At 34.7% G+C, this 20,441-nt stretch overlaps 1 protein-coding gene across 1 annotated transcript; it reads right to left on the bottom strand.

The window, feature by feature from the left end:
- Window positions 1-7,012: 7,012 nt before the first annotated feature.
- On the bottom strand, window positions 7,013-19,751 carry LOC108781597 (mucin-17). The gene is given in 16 exon segments (XM_018549609.1): window positions 7,013-7,337; window positions 7,417-7,471; window positions 7,552-7,977; window positions 8,134-10,523; window positions 10,597-10,677; window positions 10,790-10,855; window positions 10,942-11,025; window positions 11,105-11,290; window positions 12,162-12,509; window positions 12,712-13,162; window positions 14,981-15,103; window positions 15,268-15,719; window positions 17,268-17,533; window positions 18,784-18,969; window positions 19,053-19,307; window positions 19,530-19,751. Coding segments are annotated over 16 exon segments (5,901 nt in total). The 5' UTR covers window positions 19,737-19,751.
- Window positions 19,752-20,441: the final 690 nt, after the last annotated feature.

Genomic DNA, 20,441 nt, shown 5'->3' with positions numbered 1-20,441 from the left:
TCTACAAATTTAATTACATACAAATATTTGAATATTTGAAAATATTTTACTAAACTATCCATATAATTATGTAGAAAATTATCTTCTTCTTCTTCTTCTTAATTTTAGTTTAGAGCAATTCCTGTATCAATGTATATCTCTCTCATATGCTTGTAATGCACACGCTGCTTATTCAATTATCACAAGCATATGAGACCTACAGTTTTTTTAATGCAGGTTCCGAACAGCAGATTTTTCGAAAGGTGTTTCTGTGTGCAAGAATACTCTTGGGAAGTTGCTAGTCTTTTCCAAGAAAATTATCAGGATATCAAAAACTTTTTACAGTATTGTTTATTATGCTTTGAGCATTCTATATAATTATTTTGATAGTGTGACAGAATTCTTTTCAGATCTGTATGTAGCTAAATTTTTAAATACTTTGGCAAAATTGTTTTTTTTGTGTACAATTTCAGAAATAAATGTGCGCATTTATTAAAAGATGTATGAATATATGGCTTTAAATTTTCAAGTTTTTTTTTTTATATAACTCATTCAAAGTGTTGTTTAATCATTTAAATATTTTTCGGATATCCTTTACATAGTGTAAATATTTTTTTATCTTTTAGTTATTCTTTTTAAAATGTCTGAAGGATGTCTTCAACTCTTTTAGATTGTAAAATAACAAAGTTTCTTTGGAATTTTGTGTTGTTTGGGATATTCTGCACGTGTTAAGATATTAATTATTGATTCAAGCATTAACAAACGTAGAAGATAACTTATCAGAAGAAGTAAATAAACGTTCAAAAATGCGCGTCTTTTAAAAAAATATTTGTTATATACATATGTATAATTTGTAATGCCAGGAAAAGGTTGTAGCAAATGAAGATATTCCTTGATTCGTTTGCGTCCCAAAATGTTTGCTCAGAAAGAAAGATTAACTTTCCAATTTGTTGTTCCGGAGTAGATAGGCTTTTAATAGTCAGAAAAAGAGCGTCTTCGTAGGCGAGTAATATATCTTAGAAATATGATGATGACGTAGTAGCGTAAAAGATGATAATGTAACTCCAGTTTTGTTTCACGAAAAGTATTTTCTTAGATCCAGTGAGAGGCGATGACCGAGAGCCAAACAGGTAATCAAGAGAAGCCATATAATAAGTTATATAATTAATTACAATCGTTTCCTTTCAGATTAATCGTTCGTATCATGTTCGTATATCATTGGTAAATTATATTTTGTTTCGATATAAAAAAAATATAACGGTTATGATCAGCAATCGAACGAATGATTATATTAAGCGGTGAAAGTAATCTTCAATATGGCACTGTCGCTTTGTATTATTCTCTAAAGTCTTTCCGAGAAATTTATCGATCGATTAGACACCAAAAGCAGATTCAGAAGAGATTATATGTTGAGTAAGAGATATCTCCAGACAATCAGGCAATTTGAAAGGTATTAAATGACGATTTCTGCGAGAGAATCATGCTTCAAGAGATCTTTTGGTTAGCGTCAAAAAAAATGGTACTCGTAGTAGTAAGTCAGTTCTACTAGGGTTCCTCATTAGTTTTTTTGCAGCGTTTTGTTCTTTTGTTTCTGTTTTGGTTAAGGCAACATGCGATCAAAAAATACAATGTTATCAAGATAAAGTGGATCTTCGACTTAAAGTTGCACTGACCTCGAACGAGAATCGATCAGTGTCCTTCTTGACCGGAACAGACGTCCTCGTGGTCTGCGACTCCGTGTCTTCCGGCTGTTTAGTCATCGCCTCCTCTTCTTCGGATATAAAATACTTCATTATCTTTTCCTTGTTGGAAAAATTATCGTCCACACGAAGCTTACTTAAAAAGTGGAATGTGTTGTATACTTGAGAATCTTTCCTAGAAAAATCAGAATCGACATTTGTTTCTTCAGCTACTGAGTCTATTTCCTTGGACATGGATTTGACGCTTTTCAGTGCACCTTCCATTCTTTTTTGTGCTTTTTTTTCATTAATAAGATTTTCGTGAAGATGACTTGAAAAACTCTTTTGAGAATCTTTATTGGTAAAATTAAAATCAGAATCTATACTCGTTTCTTTAATTGTTGAGTTTCTTTCCTTAGGCTTAATGCTTTTCAATGTAACTCTCATTCTTCTTCTAGTTCCATGTTCAATGGGAAAGTTTTTACTTGTGCGAAAATTATTTGGAAAGGTGTTTCTAAAACTTCCATTGGAAAAATGAGAATCTACAGTTATTCCTTCAACTGTTGAATTTTTTTCCGGATCAGACTTAAGTTTAACGCTCTTTAATCCAACTCTCCTTCTTCTAGTCCTATATTTAATAGGAGGATTTGTAGCACTGCGAAAATTATTTGAAAAAATGTCTGGAAGACTTTCAGTGGTAGAGTCAGGATCTACAGTTATTTCTTTAATTGTTGCATTCTTTTCTTCAATTTTAGGTTTGACGCTCTTTAATATAACTTTCATTCTTCTTTTAGTCCTGTATTCTACAGGAAAATTTTTAGCACTGTAAAAACTTTTATTGATAAGATCATCTTCTGTATTTGTTTTTTCAGTATTTTTCTTCTCTTCCTCAGATTTAGATTTAATTCTCTTGAATACAACTCTTATTTTTCTTCTTGTTTTTTCCTTATTAGAAAAATTCTGACTTATATTACCATTATTTAAAGATTCATTTTGAAAATTTTTATTGGTAAAATCAAAATTCATATTTGTTCCTTCAATCGTGCGATTCTTCTCAGTTTTAGATCTAACATTCTTCAATACAACTCTCATCCTTCTTGTGATTCTTACGTCGGAAAGACTCTTATCTGTGTGAGAACTTTTCGTAAAATTGTCTTGCAAATTTGTACTGATAGAATCAAAATCTACACTCTCTCCTTCGAGTAGATTTTTTTCATCAGATTTAGGTTTGATATTTTTTAATACAATTTTTATTATTTTTCTCGAATTTTCAAGTTTAGAAGGATCCTTACCTACAAAAATATTATTTTGAGTGTTATCTAAAAGACTCTCATTAGCAGAACTAGAATTAACATTGATTTTGTTCGTTGTTGACAAAGTTTCTTCAGATTGTTTTAGTATAACTTCTTGTTTTTCTTTGATATTTTCATTTTTATGATGGGTTTGAAGTGTTTCATTCTCACTAATGGTAGATGTTTGAAGAAATACTATCGTTTCTTTTGTGGGTAAAATAGTATTCGTTTCTTCCTTGACACTTTCCTTTAATACAACTTCCCTTCTTCTCGTATTTTCATCTTGTTTATACGCATGATCAGTAATATTTTGAACATCAACAGTATCCTGATTGGACATAATAGTATTATTAAACGCTTCAGTATTAACTCTTATTCTTTTCTGTATGATTCTTCTTCCATGATTCTCTTCAATTGCTTTTGAAGACAAAATATGAGAAGTAGATATCTGTGATCGTCCACGGTTCGATATTATCTGACGTTGAAGATACTGATTAGTAGTGTTTAGATTAGTAGTTCTTTGTAGTGTTGGACTTCCAAGCCAATTGTTCGTTCGATTTAGAACGCGTCGTTTAGCGGTTTTCCGATTAAATTGATAATTCTTTGTGTTAAAATCTAAAATAGTTTGATTTTGTTTTTGATTTTCTGTAATGTTTAAAACAGCTTCTTCAGACACTTTTATTTTTGGAGCTGTTATCTTGTTTCTCATTGTTCGGGCAGAACTCGATTTGCTAATGGTCGTCATTGTTTGATCTTCAGTTCGATTTTGTGCTTTCATTGATGTAGCTTCTTTAAAATCTATTTTCTGTTCTAACGATAAAGACTCATCACTTATTGTTCGTACAAGATCTGGTTTATACGTATCTACAATTGTTTGAACAGTGGAGTTTATCGCAATCGATTCGCCAGTAGTTGCGAAGATCGTCTTAGCCATAGATTTTTCTACAGCTACAGTAGCTTTATTAGTAATTAATGTTGCGATCGAAAGGGGGGTTGAGGGAATTTGAGTGATCACCGGAGTCGAGGAACTTTCATCCCCTTGGGTTGACAATGTAGCTGTTACAACAGATAATGCTTCGAAATTTCTAGAATTCGGAAATGCAATTTTTGTTGGGGTAAATGTTGAAGGGATTTCGAACGTTGTGGGAATTTCAGTAGTTTCAGTAGTTTCTGCAATTGTTGTGACGGTTAATATCTCGGAATTGTTAATATTAAGATTACTTGAATTTGCGAGATGTATTGTAAAAGATTCGGTCGTTAAAATTGTAGGAGCAGTTGAATTCGTTGAAGTTACAACTGTATTTGTGATAAAATCTTTGGGTGAAGTCACAGAACTATCTGTGGACCAAATCGTAATTGGCGAGATCTCGCTAGTTGCAAAAGTAGAAGAAACGTTTTCATTTACAAACGATGTAATTACATTAAGATTAGTAGTCGTTGGAATAGTTATATTAAGAGGCGTACTCGTAGTCATTACATTTGTTGTTACAGTATTTATATCTGCGAGATTATTCGTTGTCATGAGTGTAGTTGCGTGTATATGTTGCGTGTTCATATCAATTGAAGACATGTCTGTTGTTAATGATGAAGTAGTAACGGGAATTATTGTAGTATTCTTAACTGTAGCAAATGTGGAAAAATTTCTAGTCATAGAAGACGTTTCAATTGTAGCACTCGCAGCTGTAATCAAGGCTGTAGAATCAGTTACAACATCATCCGTAATTGTTGGAATTGCGATTGTAGAATAGTTTGTAATTGAGGAAGTAGTGTCAATATTATTATCTGTAGAATCGTTTGCAATTTTCTCCACATTAGTAATCACTGGTATGAATGTAGTTAGGACTTCAGTATTTACTACTGTAGATATAGGATCAATCATAATTGTAGTAGTCTCTGGAATTATATTTACATTTGTAGAAGTAATTTCACTTTCAGTATTTGCTGCGAATGTAATTGTAGTTGCAGGATCACTCAGAATTGCATTCTCAGTTATTGGATTATCAGTTATGGAATAATTCAGAATAGTTGCAACTGTGGGTGCTTTTGAAACTGCTATCGATGGTGTTGTAATAGTCGCATTTATAACTGCAGGAACAGTCATAACTATAGAATCATCTGAGATCGTTGAAATGTCGATAGTTGTGACACCATTTATTGGGATAATTTTTAAAGCTGAAGAAGTCGTTGCGATTATTGAATTTGCCAAAGGCACTGTTTCAGTTACATTGCTTTCTGAGTCTTCAATTTTGGTATTAGAATTCGCAAAATTATTGTAAACGCTTGAAATTTCGGGAGATACCGTGAAATTATTGGGCAACTTTAGAGAAGTCGTCGATATTGTTGAAGTCGTAGGAAGTCTTTTTAAAATCAAAGTCGAAGCTTTAGTAGTTAGAGAAGCGTTTCTTAAAGTGTTTGTCACGGCATAAATAGAATTACTCTCCGTTAGTCTTACAGCATTCTTGATTGATGAAGTGGTCCTATTTTTTTTTTTTGCCACTATACGTCTGTCTGTCCACAACGGCGTGGTGGTTTCGTTGTATTTATTAACAGCAAGGACGATTTTTTGTCTTGTCGGCGTTGTCGAAGATGCGACATAAGGATTTTCATGATTTGAAATCGCAGCGCTCGAGAAAGTCATTGAAAAATTGGGCATGGAATATTTCTCTTCACGAGAATCTTTATTATTAATGATATTATTTATATTGTCATCGAGAATATTAGGTATCGATTCAATCTGATCATCATAAGCAACAGTAACAGTCTCATCAGTCATAGGAACGTCGGGAATTAAAATAGTTTTCATCTGCTGTTCAACAGGAATATCAGTCATTGTATAAAATGGCGTAGAACTATCTAATATCGGTGATGATACATTCTCGTTCTTGGTGATGTAAAACCCACGCAATATCGGGCTAGAAATTAGACTAAGGAGAGAAACGCCGAGCACTGTCGTTGGTTTCAAATAAATCGAATTAGTAGGCGTCTCTCGTTTAATCTCGCCTCTTTGAATAGTGTTGGTGACTGAATCTCGTTCATTAACGTTCGTAACATCGTTCTTTCTTGAAATGTGAGATCTCACTTTGTTTTCCGAGGCTTGCTGTAGCCACGAATTGTCGGTTTCTTCAATTATGTCTCTCGATGATTGGGCGTTCTCTTTTTCGCCGTCTTGTAACTCGTCTATTCCTCTCAATGACTTTTTGACGTTCTGCTTGCTAATATCGTTGTCCACATTGTTACGCAGCAAGTGCAAGAGTACGGATGACGACGTCGTAACAGTACGATCGTCATAGTAAGTCGTCGGATAGCCAATCAGCTCCTTCAGGGTCGGCAGCCTATTAGCTTTCGAATCGGCGACCTGAAAATCAGAATAATGCAGCGCGCTTTAATACGGAGGTTCGCAGAGACCTCTCTGTTTTTTCTTGTCCTCTCTCTCCAGTTTATTTCTTTGCAGTCTTCTTCTTTCTGTCTTTCTGTCTGTGCGTGAGCTGCGCCAGTCTTGGAGGAGAAATGAGGGAACATGAAGAGAGGAACTCTTTAATTATTATATTGAAGCGCCGTGAACGTGTCTTGCTTGCTACGTTAATTTGGATCTATTAAGGAATCATCCTAGGACATCGATAGTGTTTAATAATAACTGTATTTAGTAAGTAGAAGTACATCATCAAGGAAGTTATCAGAGGTTTCAGTCAAGGTTCCCCTCTGAGTAAGTGGATAAAAAAGGTACTCGTTATGATTCAGTCATTATTGATGATGTGAGAGTGATGCGTGAAAACGATTATTTGGTCGTCGGTCGTCGTGAGCTATAGCGAGTCCTTGTCATTCCTTTTGATTCACATAGTCGCATTTGTTTAACATCCATCTCATAGAACAATCTTAAATATAATATAATTAAGCTTGTTAAGAGTGTTACATATTATACATTAGTGACATTTAGATGTCTATTAACACTTTAACGTTTCTTCGGATAACTCGGCGATCGCAATTGGTTTCTTAGTTACTTAATGGTGAATCTATGTATTATCGTTGACTACATTGATGATTAGTGATGACATTCATATACTATTACTTCGCGGAGCCCTTACTGGCAATCAGATTGCTGAATACTGACTCAATCTCAATAGTCGAAGACTCGTAAGACTCTGTAGTGAATCGATCATCGTAACGGTAATTGAACTCGCTCTCGATAGGCAAGGTGGACCGTTCAACACCGTGACGAACTTCGTTGGCAGAGTCATCGTTGATTCCAGTCACCAAAATTGACAACGGAGTCATTGGAGGGAACTGATCCGCTGGTATCCTCGTGGTCGATGTCAGTGACGAATACTTGGTCTTGATAAGGATCTTCTGCCGCTCCGTGGTGCCGGATTCTGTTACCGAAGTCACCAATCTAGTTACAGATGGCTTTACTGTCGTGGTACGCATATAATATGGATCAATTAAATTTTGTGAGTCAAAAAAGTCATTACTCCTTGACGTCGTTGTTCTCAGCGATTGCTGTTTCCGATGGAAAGCGTCCGCAACGTAATCAAATTTTTTCATTGGTATCAGGGTTTCCGTGACTGCCGCTTCCGTACTGATTGACGTACGTTTTGGATACGTACGTGTTTTGAAATATTGCCAAGTGCTCGTAGATTCCGGAGTTGGCTGCGTAGTTTTCTCTTCAACGTTGTTTCGATTTAGAATCTTATAACGCATTCGTGGCTGCCGGAAGCCAATTTGTCGTAACCTGGCTTCTCTCGTTTCTGGTGTCTCCTCGGATTCTTCTGGCGCTGAATCTAATGGAGGATATCGCTTCGGCGATAAAGCTTCTTCGGGATCGAAAGGCCTCTTCAAAATTATTGGAATCTTGTATCGTGGCCGAATCTCAGGCCTGCGAGTGACAATCGGTGTTAATCGATATGTATTATTTTCTGTGAACTCTGTTTTCGCAATTTTATGGTCTTCAACATCCTCAATATAAACTGAAGGATAGTTTAATTGACCTCTTAACGAAGTTGTAGTATAATGTTTCCAGAATTCCGCATCATCTGAAAAACCATTTGTCGAAATCAACTTGTTTCGCAGGATCGTACCTTCTACAGTGTCTTGTCTAGTCAAATCACGAGATCGACTTGTGTTCTCTTCTTCTTCTCCTTCTTTCTCCTCTTTATATTTAAGATTATCATAAAGTATATTAACAGTACTAGAAGAAACTGGATAACGTCCAATAAATAAATCATTTTTGCGTTTTGAGAGAAAATCAATGCTGCTGTTTTCCGTTGATGAGAGCATAGGAGTATATTGGTTGGTCGTGTTCTCTGAAGATGATACAGGATTCTTGCGAATGAACTTCTTACGCTCATATCTCGAATCGAAACTCGATCTTGCAGCTGATAATGAATCTGATTCCGTCGTAAATGGTGTAGTAGTTGCTTGTGTACGAGTGGTAGCTGTATCTAAATCCAATGAGGACAACGGGGTCATTTGCACTCGAGTAATGGATAAATTCTTAGCTTCAATAGATGGCATCGATATATCTTCTAAAAGCATACTTTCAGTGTTATAAGTAGTGGCTGTCGCCAACGTTGGTTCAATTGTAGTAGCTTCAGTATCCATTTCAATCATTGACTGATGAACCTTGTCAGCATCTGTGTTCATCGTTGATATAGCTGTGCTGTGATCAGCTGTGCTGGAAATATCTGTAACATCTTCGCTTGATATCGTCGTGGTTTCAATCGCAGGAGTCTCCAAAGTAACCTTCATAAAAGCATCAGTATTGTAATCGGACAAGGTGGGTTCTGTGATAGTTAGAGTCGAATCTTCCATTTTTCTCATAACTCCAGTTAAACCAGAAACAATCGTTGATTCCTCAGTATTTTGGCTTATTCGAATAACTTCTGTCTGGTTAATAGAAACTGTCGATTTTTCAACATTTTTATCATTTTCCATCGGAATCGTCGATTTAAAAAAAAGACTCGAATCTTCTCCTTTTTCTTGGAAAATTTCAACTGATGTTGAAGTATTTTGAAGCGGACGTTTACGTTTTATCACTTTTCGTCTGCGAGGCCCTTGAGATGTTGTCTCTTCTTCTGTTTCAATGATATTGACTGTACTCGATGATATCGGTCTCTTTCTTAGGAAAATCTTTCGTTTTTTTGGCGTTTCTGATGTCTTTTCTGTACCATCAAAGGCACGTTCGGTAGAAACGATCGTCACCAGGTCGGGATTAAATTCATGAGCTTCGATGTGAGTGATCGTTGTGGCGACAGTATCTTCAGATTGGTTGCTTGCATTTGTTTTGTTGTTAGGTATAGTTGTTATATCAATTAGCGCAATTGGTTTCAAATCATACATTGGCTGGATAGTATTGGACTCAACTACGGAATCAATTTTTGCAGTTGATTGATCAATACTGTTCAACAAATCATTTCCCTCAATCCTGTCAATTTCTGTAGAAGTATCTGTTTTGAGAGCTTTCAATATCATCGATGAGATGTGTTTTTGATTCGACTCATTGTTTACTTTTTGCGACGACTTTTCCGCGTTGTTCCTCTTTCTCGTGTGCTTCGTCCTGTCGTACAGCTCACGATTAACAGTTGGCTTTCTAAAGACCCTGATGTTCGTGATTTTATTATTTTCTTCATCAGATCGCGATCGATACAAGGAATTTTTTCTAGCACTACCTTGTATTATTCTTACTATCGGGCTATCATCCAATTCGTTGGCTTTGATAGATTCTAGGTTGTTGACTCTGCTAGGTCTTCGGTATCTTCTTTTAACATCATCGATAATAATTGTACCAATAGTAGTTGAAGCTGTTGTTCTGCCTCTTTCTTTATACTTCAGGCCTGAAACGGAATTCGCGGAAACATCTTGCGTCTTTGATTTCGACGTTGGTGGAATATATCTGCTAGATCCCCTGCCACGTGATCTGTTAAGGTCCTTGCTTCTGGATGTGGAGGTCTCCGCACGTGAAGTGTCCACTTGATCCACTAACTCCTCCTCGGTAACTTCGTTGGCCGATTTCGTCCTTAATTGAACTCGCCCCAGAACCGGATTGGACGGACGCGTAGGATTTCGCGGAGTAATACTCACCTTGGACCTGCTCAATGGGGTCGTAGCCGTCGTCGTCGCTTCTAATGAACCAGATCTTCGTCTGGTAAAACTGAATGGTCGCGGTTGCGACACTGCGGCGACAGTTGATCTGCTTGCTAACGTCGCTGTTGTTGTCATCGACTGACTTGAACTACTGCTAATTGCCGGCAATGTTGTAAATAAGATCTCCGTCGCCGAATCTTCCACTAGTTTCACTGAATCAGTGATAGAGTCAATATCTACTCTAGAACTAACATTAGATGGATTTTCTGTCGGTTCGACATTAATTATGGTGATAACCTCGGTAGAGGTCGAAGTAGTTGCTGCAGGCGTCGTAGACAATGAAGCGGTCGTACTGACTGTTGTCCTGGATACTTCTGGATACTCTTCCAGTTTCGTCGGTGAAGTCATTTTGTTAGTCTCCGATAAAGGTACTATGCTAGACAAACCCTCCAAAGTTTTCAAAGTGGTACTTCTGAATCTTTGTGTATTGGAGTATCTGAAAAATTAAATAAGAATGTAAAGTCCCTAGCGATATAAAAATATTATAGCAAATAATTATGTATAAAAACCTAGTTTTTGTTGTTGATGAATCATTGTCTTTCTCTGCTGATGGATTCGTGCTTCTCGAATCTTCTTTTTTTTCTGATTTTCTGCAGTTATTATAAAAAATAAGAATCTTATAAAAGTTATGAATGTACAGTAGTACAATACATATTTAAATATTATATAATAATATTAATATCATATATTTTTCTCTTGTACCTGAAGCCTGAATCACGATTTCGATAAGATTTAGATGTTTCAGAGCTTGCTTCATTGTCTTGTTGTCTAAAAATAATAATTACATAATATTAATAATTTTTAATAAGTTTCTAATACAGCGCAAATAATTGTATTATTGAAAATATATTTACTTTGAAAAAACGATCGGTCGTCGTCTACGAATCGGTCTTTCCTCTTCGATTTCTATTTCCTTCCCTTCCACGTCATTTTCGATTCTGAAAATTTTATATTGTGAAAGATACTATACCATATTTTTACAATATACAAGATAAATCGTTTATTTTGTTATCTTACTTAAACGTCGTGGTGGAAGGTCGCGTTCGTCGAATATTTACGTAACTTGGCGTCACTCGTTGCGTGGATGAGCTATTTTCCAACGGGTTACTGATGCTTTTCCCCTCAGAAGAAGCTACATCAGTGTTGTCTTCCTCGTCCTCATTGATATCTTCGTTCTCCGAGGAAGATTCTTTTTTGATTGATCTAATCAATATCAGAATCATAACTAAAAGGTACACGAACAAACCTTTACAATTTATAAAATTTGTTTCATCAACAACTAAATTTAAAAATAGAAACAGATTCATGATAAAACTAGATAAATAAAATAATAATGGACATATAGGATCGAGTCAAATACTGCGGAAAATGTTACGCAGAAAATTATTTGGTATATAATTACAAATTAATAAGATTTATTTACTAGTGATAATAAAATCTCTAATTATAGCGAATAATTTTTTGCGCAATAATTTCCGTAAAACAATTGACTTCTATATGCCCATTGTTATTTTATTTATTTAGTTCTATCAACATTGGACTCAGATCAGTTTAATCTTTGGCTTCTCTTTAAAATTATGATTAACAGACAGAAAGAATTTATTAGTCACGATGGAAATTATATTATAATTGAACTTAATAAATATATTCAATATCCGAAAATTATATCATAAAAATGAAAAGTTCTATTAGGAAAAGGGATATTAGAAAGTTTGAATGGCCTTGAATGCGGATAGAGAAGAAGAAGAAGGAGGAGGAGACGTTTCTTAATTTTTCATTAAAATCACCACTTTTCGACCGCTTGTATCTCCAGAACGGCTTGACTGATTTTTAATTTTTTTGGCTTAAATTACTTGTGGCAATGCCGCCTTTCAGGACATATAACGTCGATTCAAAGTTTTTTATTTTAGTAGTTATACGCTCCCCAAAAATGGACTTTGGTGGCTCAGGATATAAGAGACTTGTAGTGTCTTTCAGTTTTTGAATATTGCCGGAGACACTACCGCGTCTCCTGATAAAGAAAGTGTGATATTATACACGTTTAATAATAATAATAATCAAACACGTGACTGACTTGGATCTTTCGATGGTGACGTATTGAGGTTTCTGTGATCGTCTGAGATTCTTCACTTCAGGGATATCATCCAAACCTTCGAACTGTGCTCTTCCCGGCCCATTTACGTAACTAATTTCCGAGGACGATAATACGGATCGATGATTACTGATTCTATTAGTTTGGCGATTCAATACACGCTCATATAAACTACGACTAATCGTAGCCGGTGTAACACTTTCACTACCTGATTTGGTATCCACATTTTTCTCTTGAAATAGCAATTGCTTTTCTAACTCTTCTATTCCGCCTAAAATAAAAGAATTTTTTAATTATTTATTTTATATATTATATAGTATAGAAAATTTTCTAGCAGAAAATGTATCATATCGATGTCATAAAAAATATTATACTATAATAAATATCATAAAAGATAATACATAAAAGAAAAAAATACTACAATTATACTGGAGTGCTGCTGGCTTTATTACTTTAATTGCAAAGGGAGTATTAATATTAAAAAATCATCAAAAAGTATATTGTAGTTATATATCTCGTATATTTAACAAACTTATACTTGCCAGCTTTTTTGATAAGATCGATGAGTTCTTTAATAACTTTTGGATCTTCTTCGTCTTCGCTGTCAGCTCTCTCTGGTTCACTTGGTTTCGAAGTGGTTGTGGTAGAGGTGGTCGTACTTGGTCTATTCCTGGTGAGTGTCTTGTATACGAGTGATCTCGTTGTGGTGGTAGTTATCAGTTCTTCCTTCTCCTCCTCCTTTTCTTCTTTCACTTCTTCGTTTTCTTCGATCTCGTCATACTCTTTCGAATCGTCATCCTCTTCCGAATCATACTCTTCCGATTCCACTTTTGCAATTGTTGTGCTGTGCAAGTAAGTTGTTCGACTTGTCGCGGCCGTAATGGGCGATCTGGTGGTCGAAACAATTGATGCTTTCGACGTCTTAGGACAAATTACGTTACGCGGATAATCACAAGAATCCGCCCCTTTGTTAAATACCAATCCTGTGAAAAACCCAAAAGGTACTATTACATAACGAACAAATCAAAGATTTTTGTTCTAATCGCAGATCTAGCAAATGAAAATAATTTAACTATTCAAAGTGAAAAATTATATATTATAATACCGATGTTATGTTACTATGGATGCGTTCAGGGAGACGCTATTATCATTATTCATGGAACGTTATTTCTTATTTTGAATAAATATAGCGAAGAATATTACTACGTCGACTCGCCATCAGAGGTCTATCGATATTCGCAAATTCTCGTAAGTGCTAAGACACGCGTATATCTCTTTATATAGAATCTCGATCAAACAACTATCTCAGGCGTATAAGATAGGCTTCCACTACAATGCCTTACTGATGAGTCCAGGTAGTGGAAGCCGGGACGAAACGCCAAAAATTACGTGATATTCTTCGCAATATATAGTATTAGAATAAATTATCAGAGAAACAAGGCCGGTTTTAGACAGTAAGCACGGTAAGCGGCGCATCGGGGCGTCATAAAACGGGGGCGCCTTAAATTTCAGCGCCAAAATATTTGAATGTTTAAAATAATTATTTAAAAATATTTAGAAAAATAAATTTTGCAAGCGTTGAGTCAATATAAAATAAGAACTCACTCTTGTGTTTTTCCTTTTTGTCGCGCTTCTTTTCGCCCTGACTATGGCTGTATTTGCTTTGGCGCTCACAATGCTTTAAGCGTCGTTTCATCTTTGTTGTTTATTAAATATTAAACAATTGATGCTCACAAGCGTCGTGAGCGCCAAATCAAACGCAGTCTAGATGTATCTATAGGATGCACCGCTGGCAGTTACACATAGCAAAGTAAACAAAGAAAGAGCATTGAAGTCGCGAACGACGAGCATAGCGGCGAGAGGCATGAGGGCGACTTTTCGCTGTTCGTAATTTGGTGATCTTTCAATTGTTTCGGGTGAGACGTCCCCTTTCACTAGCCGCAAATGCTCACCTTTCGCGCCATCGCGATTTCGCTGCTTCTTTGTTTACATGGCTATGAGTAACTGACCGGTGAGCCAAACCACGCGAGCCATAAGCCCTTAATAAGACGTGTCCCTGTTTGGTGATTAAAAAATATGTTCAAACAAGTCAAACCTGAATCTATACCTACACGTAATATTATATCAATCCGTGATAAAATTTTTTTTTGTATCTTTTTTAGTATTTAAGTTATTTTAGTTATTAATATAAAAATTATATTGTTCAATTTACATTTGCGCATATGATAAAGTATGTGAAATATATCATATAATATATGTTAATTTTTTAAATTTCATTTAAAGCTCATATTTTCTTAGTTTGAATAAAAATACAGAATAATTTCGAAATTTTGTTATTATTATGTATTATTATATATGAATGTGAGAAAATAAGAGGGAGGGGCGCTTTTTTAAATCTTGCGTAGGGCGCCAAGGATGCTGAAACCGGCTCTGCAGAGAAATTTATATTTTTAATTGTAATTTAACTCTTACTTCGCGTCCTGTTAAATGTTATTGATTATTATTCATTCTATATTCTTATTTTACGTCTAATGAACGACGAAGATAGAATGACACCAATAGCGCTAATACTACATCTCTCCGAATGCACTCTATTAGTTGATGTTTACTGGATAATAATAAAAAATTCAAATTTTTTAATTAATTCTTTATTCGTGTTATTTAAATTTCTAATTGATGTGCATATGTATTTACCGATTTCATATATGTTATATCTCCCTTTTCTCTCACAAAGTTAAATAAAAAAAATTTAAGCATTAAGTGTTGCACAATAAAAATTATTTACAGTAAAATGAAATTACCTGAAGGACAAGTGAATTGATGCGCAACTACACCAAGTCCACTGGGACCACTATCAAGACACCAAAAATATTTCTTACAATCTCGAGGATGCGGAAAGAAGCCTTCGTCCTCGCATTTAAAATCTACAAAACGCAGACAAACAATAATTTTACGTAATAAAGATAACTTTGTCCTAAATATTTTTATATATTAAATTAAGATATTTCCAAACGTCAAGATGAAGCGTCAATTAGGATTAAAAACTCTTCAAAGATATTTATCCCATAATTTTCACGGAAAAACTTACCGGTTCCTGGATCGGGTGTAGTTGGTGGTTCGGGAGTGGTTAGTTTGTTACTTAAGGATTCTTCATTCTCGCCAGTCTTGCTTTGCTCCTTACGACTGAAGTGCTTTCTATGATTGCTACGATTGGCAGCAGTTGTTTTACTTCTGTTTTGACTTTTCGATCGTTCGGTTTTCTCTGTGACTCTTACGGTGTTTCTGTGTCCCTCTGTGTCTTCGTCTGATGATGGGTCATATGATCTCCTCGATACTTCTCGATCTTCCTGTTCCTCCTTGCTCACTTGCGAAATGGTACGGTATTTTGGTCTTGAAGAGGATACACGTTTACTGACAATCGGAGTAGATGTAGTGCTACTTCTTCTGTTGCTTGTACTTGATTTACGACTGCTGCTTTGCGTATTTTGAGTTCGGATCTTTTTCCGACTGTCTACTGACTTCGTCTTGTCAATTGTATTTCTGCTATATTATAATAACAACTTATTTATACTAAATTATAAATAGAAATAAAAAATATCAAACACCGGAAATAATATTTTAAATTGCATTAAAAAAATATTAATGTTTTATCAATTATTATTTATTAATTTTAGTTTTTACGTTTTGTCTAGATATTAAAAACTACAATAACGCGTTAAAGTATTGAGCATAATAATCCGAGAAACTTCCGAATCTCCAGATAATTATTAATATTATCATTATTGACATTATTGTATCATAATATAATAAAATTATAAAATAGAGTTCTATTTCTGAAAATTTGACATTTGTTGCTAATATTTGTTATATATTAGAACGGAGAAAAATATAAAGTAATATATCATATATCCTAGAATTCTAGTAAATTGTATGGAATTGGCAGGTCCTTATAGAGACAGGCGCCCATACTTACTATATGTAAAATGCTCTTTACTGGTAAACGAGCGATCGTCGTATAACCATACTGTAAGGTATTTTTTACATTTTGTAAAGTAAATTTTAAGTTATTATATTGAAGAAATTTACATTCTGTAAAGTAAATTTTAAGCTACCGTATCGAAGAAATTTACGTTCTGTAAAGTAAATTTTAAGCGTATATTGAAAAAAAATTACGTCCTGTAAAATAAATTCGCGCGCGTGCGCGCACGTTCACACACACACACACACACACACACACACACACACACACATACACACAGTGCTTCAGACTTCGCGTGACACTCATTAATAGCAGATTCCTGTGATCATTTTGTAGACAAAAATCCTAACACCAAAACGTCGAGTTATAATAAAGAGTATAAAGTTAATCAATTGAACTGTCTAAAATTCACGCGCGCTCAGATATATGATCATTAAATAATAGTAAAGATGTTTTCAAGTATCAATTTTATTTTCTTATATTCTTCTAAACATCTTCACTATACTGTACGATGTGCCAGGTCTAAGAATGCGCGAATTTCAAACAGTTCAATCGACTATGTAACTTTAAACGCTTTTTATTTAAAAACTATACTGTAACCTCAACATTTTGGTATTATTATTTTGATATTGTTATCTCGAAATGACCTTAGGAATCTGCTATTAACGGATGTCACGTAAAGTCTGGCATACGTTGCATACACACACATACATATATACGTGCGCGCGCGCGCGCACGTACACAGAAAGTTGTATAGTTTATATAAAGGTTTTAATTGTGTAACTGCAAAAAGAAATAACATGTACAACTCTTTTAGAAATAGCTAAATATGTGCCCTGCCTCGAATCACGCAACACAATGAGAATGATGATTGGGACGCTGTAGAAAGACAATTTGTACTATTTCTTAATATAAAAATTGCCGAATGAACTTATATTATAAATTATAATGTACTTTCTACCTTACATCTCCGGTATTATTACTTTTAGGCAAGTACAGTTTGTCATAAGTTTGATAAAAATAGCCAGAATATTGTTACTAGTCTTCTAAAGTAAAAATTACTCAGAACATTTTTCTCCGTGTGGTTATATGTATATGTATATGGTTACCTATTATCCATAAGCAGCACTTCTTTGGCGGCTTCGATCAATGGATAAGGTCGACCGTGGCATTTGCCACGAAAATCGTCATTGTCTATCGACCAGAACATAATGCCTCCCAATTTTTTTTCATTCACATAGCGAGCTTTCAGTTTGACTATGTCTTCGTCATCATACCCTACCCACTGATTACCTTTGAAGGCGTACGGTCCCATGGCTTTTGGATTTGATTGAACGACTTCCCACTCATCAGAAACTGCTATACTCTCGCAAATCTTAAAAATCAAATGTTCAATTTTTAATTCTAAATATATACTGATTATTTTAGCCTACTGATAGTACTTTTGTATACATATAAGCAGTCACTTTCGACCATGTTGAAACAGCACAAATATTAACCTCTCCCGGTCAACAGCGAAAATTAATTCAAGCACCTAATAATTAACCTTAAAAATAATAGACATATTATTAAGATCTAATAAGATGCTATAAGCATTGAAATTTGTTAGATTGATTGTCAATCTAACTAAAAGTGATATTACCGCGGTAGTTATTTAGAGTTGCGTTGTAAGTCTGGAAAAAAAATGTTCGGCACGCGATTGAGAGAACTACATACGCGACATATAAATTCACACATAATGATAATAAGCATCTTGATCTAGCTTTGACCGTGATAGGCTTTGCTTTGTGCTTCCTTCTTTCTTGTCATTGCTTAAAAATAATATTTAATTTGTATATAAAAAAATATGACTTTTTTTTTGTGACGTTGCAGCTTCGTTATGGCGTTGTAGCGACCCTTCGCCGTCACAAAGCGCGAATAGGCACCTGACCCGGGTCGGGAATTCGGTCTTTAAGTCAATTTTATATAGTAACATTATCAATCAATAAAGAACATATAAGTAACTTGTAGAGCATGAAAAAACCTACAAAATGAGCTATTATTCATTGATTTTACTTCACTAGAAGCCGAGTTATTAAAAAAAACCGTTTTTTTTTGTTTTTTTGACTTTTTTCAAAAAGCACCAGCTATTTTGTCCCGAAAACCTACAGTTAAGCTTTTCTATACCCCCCCTACACGATAAAAAAAATTGCGTATAGGAATTTTTTCCCGGTAAAATCATAATTTGACTGGACTATCCGCAACCCCTGTTATTTCGTTCATCCTGCGACGCGCGCGCGCAAAATACATATCGCACTTCTTAAACAGAATTAAGAAATAAAGACTAGAAAAAAAACCTTTTGAATCTGTGTAAAATTAATTAAATCATTATTGGTAACACACATAAAGACAAAATTTTTTGAAACTCAAGAATACTTTAAAAATAGAAATGGAACGAAATAAAAATTCATTTTGTAAGCCGAGAATTAGAAAATTGTTTTTAGACTCTCTATGCTACCTAGGTTGTGTCAATATCGTATTATATAATTGTACAATGTAGAAAAAGTTTCGTACGTATATATAATATGTATATATGTATGTACGTATGAATGTAATATGTATGTATATATGTACAATAAAATTTACCTCATAATAGGCAAGATAACCTTTTTCTCGAGTGGCCTCTCCTTCGGTGCCAGGACCATCCGCTGGCGACCCGAGTTCAGTTGCATCTTGATTGAACAACGTATACGACCGACCGTATGTTGGTATTCCAAGAACGACCTTATCTGCGGACGCGCCTTTCTCCAGAAGATGAGTTATCGTGTAATCCTGTTAGACATAAATGAAGGTGCGTTACTAATTAATCTATGATTCAAATTGTAGCTATAGGATCTTAATGAGCAAATTTTTACAATAGTCAATTCAGCGTCGTAATTGTATTCGTTGTCCTCTTCTAGGGGATACAATGGCGAATGATGATTGACAGCGGGCTCATACGCCGAGTGATAATCGTAAGAGAGTAGATTAATGAAATCCAAGTATTCGTTTAGTCTGGGTACATCGTAACCTTTGTCAATATATTCGACACCGGCTGGCATCGCCATCGACAGCAACAATCTCGTTCTTCCGGTCTTCGAGGATTCTCTCTCAAACTCCTTACGAAGTTCCTATCATACACACAATTCGCAATTAATTATTTTAATTAACTTTCCACAATTCACTCTTTCTTTAATTAAACCAAGATTGCAATCGATTTTTTATCATTTCTTTTTATTTATCACGTCATTATCTGTAAACCTTTAACACTCCTTTCTTTATTCACTGAGAGATTTCTGTAAGACATTTTATATCCTTTTTCACGACGATAAAAAAACGATTAATATATCTACCTGCACCAAGTCAGCGTAATTGTCCTTATCTCGCGGTTTTCCGCCATCTCTAAACGCTGGATATTCCCAGTCGAGATCGAGGCCGTCGAAATGATTCTGCCTAAGGAATTTAACGGCGTTCTTGACGAATTCCCGCCGTCTCGCAGGATCGGCTACCATCGGTGAAAATCTACTAGAGCCCTCATTCCAACCGCCAATCGCCAACATCGTCTTCAAGTTCTTATTATAGGTCTTCAAACCCGTAAATTTTGCATATCCGCCTGTCAAGTGAACATGTTCATTGAAGAGTGAAAGTTAAATATCGGCTAAGTCATCAAAAATGATGCGTTCAAAGTTTGTCAATGCAGTGCAATAAACAACTTCGTAAACAGAGCATTCTAACTAAACATAAGCAATGTTGCTTATATTTTGATATAACACACGTAAAATTAGAAGTAGTTTTTTTTTAACCAAAAGTAACATTTTTAACCCTTGTGAGACATTTAATGTTTATTCTTTTCTTGATATAATTGAGTCATAAATCATCACATTATTAATAAATTTATGATGGAGCCATATATGGTAATCAACAGTTAATTTGTTAAAGTCGATCATTTTAATCGCTATTGATAGTATATCTTCGATAAATAAATAACCCTGGCGAAAATAATATGTTTATTAAAAGTTTATAAAAAGCTTGCTTAAATGTTGAGTTGAGTTTTAAAATATTTATGAGTTGTTTATGAAATGGAAATTTAAACATGTAATTGTTTAAGAGATGTTCACGATTATGTTTTGAAAAATTACGTTTTGAAAACAGTACTTCAAAATATCAATAAAACTCTTCATAAACAATATAACTAGCGATAAAACGCTATCTAAACAGATATAAACACAATGTCTTACTAAAACTTTTCGCCAGAGAGGTAATTA

Source organism: Cyphomyrmex costatus, unplaced genomic scaffold (genome assembly GCF_001594065.2).
Source record: "Cyphomyrmex costatus isolate MS0001 unplaced genomic scaffold, Ccosl1.0 scaffold843, whole genome shotgun sequence".
Classification (NCBI taxonomy): domain Eukaryota; kingdom Metazoa; phylum Arthropoda; class Insecta; order Hymenoptera; family Formicidae; genus Cyphomyrmex; species Cyphomyrmex costatus.
The sequence above is the reverse complement of the archived record's forward strand: the minus strand, read 5'-3'. Positions and strand labels throughout refer to the sequence as shown.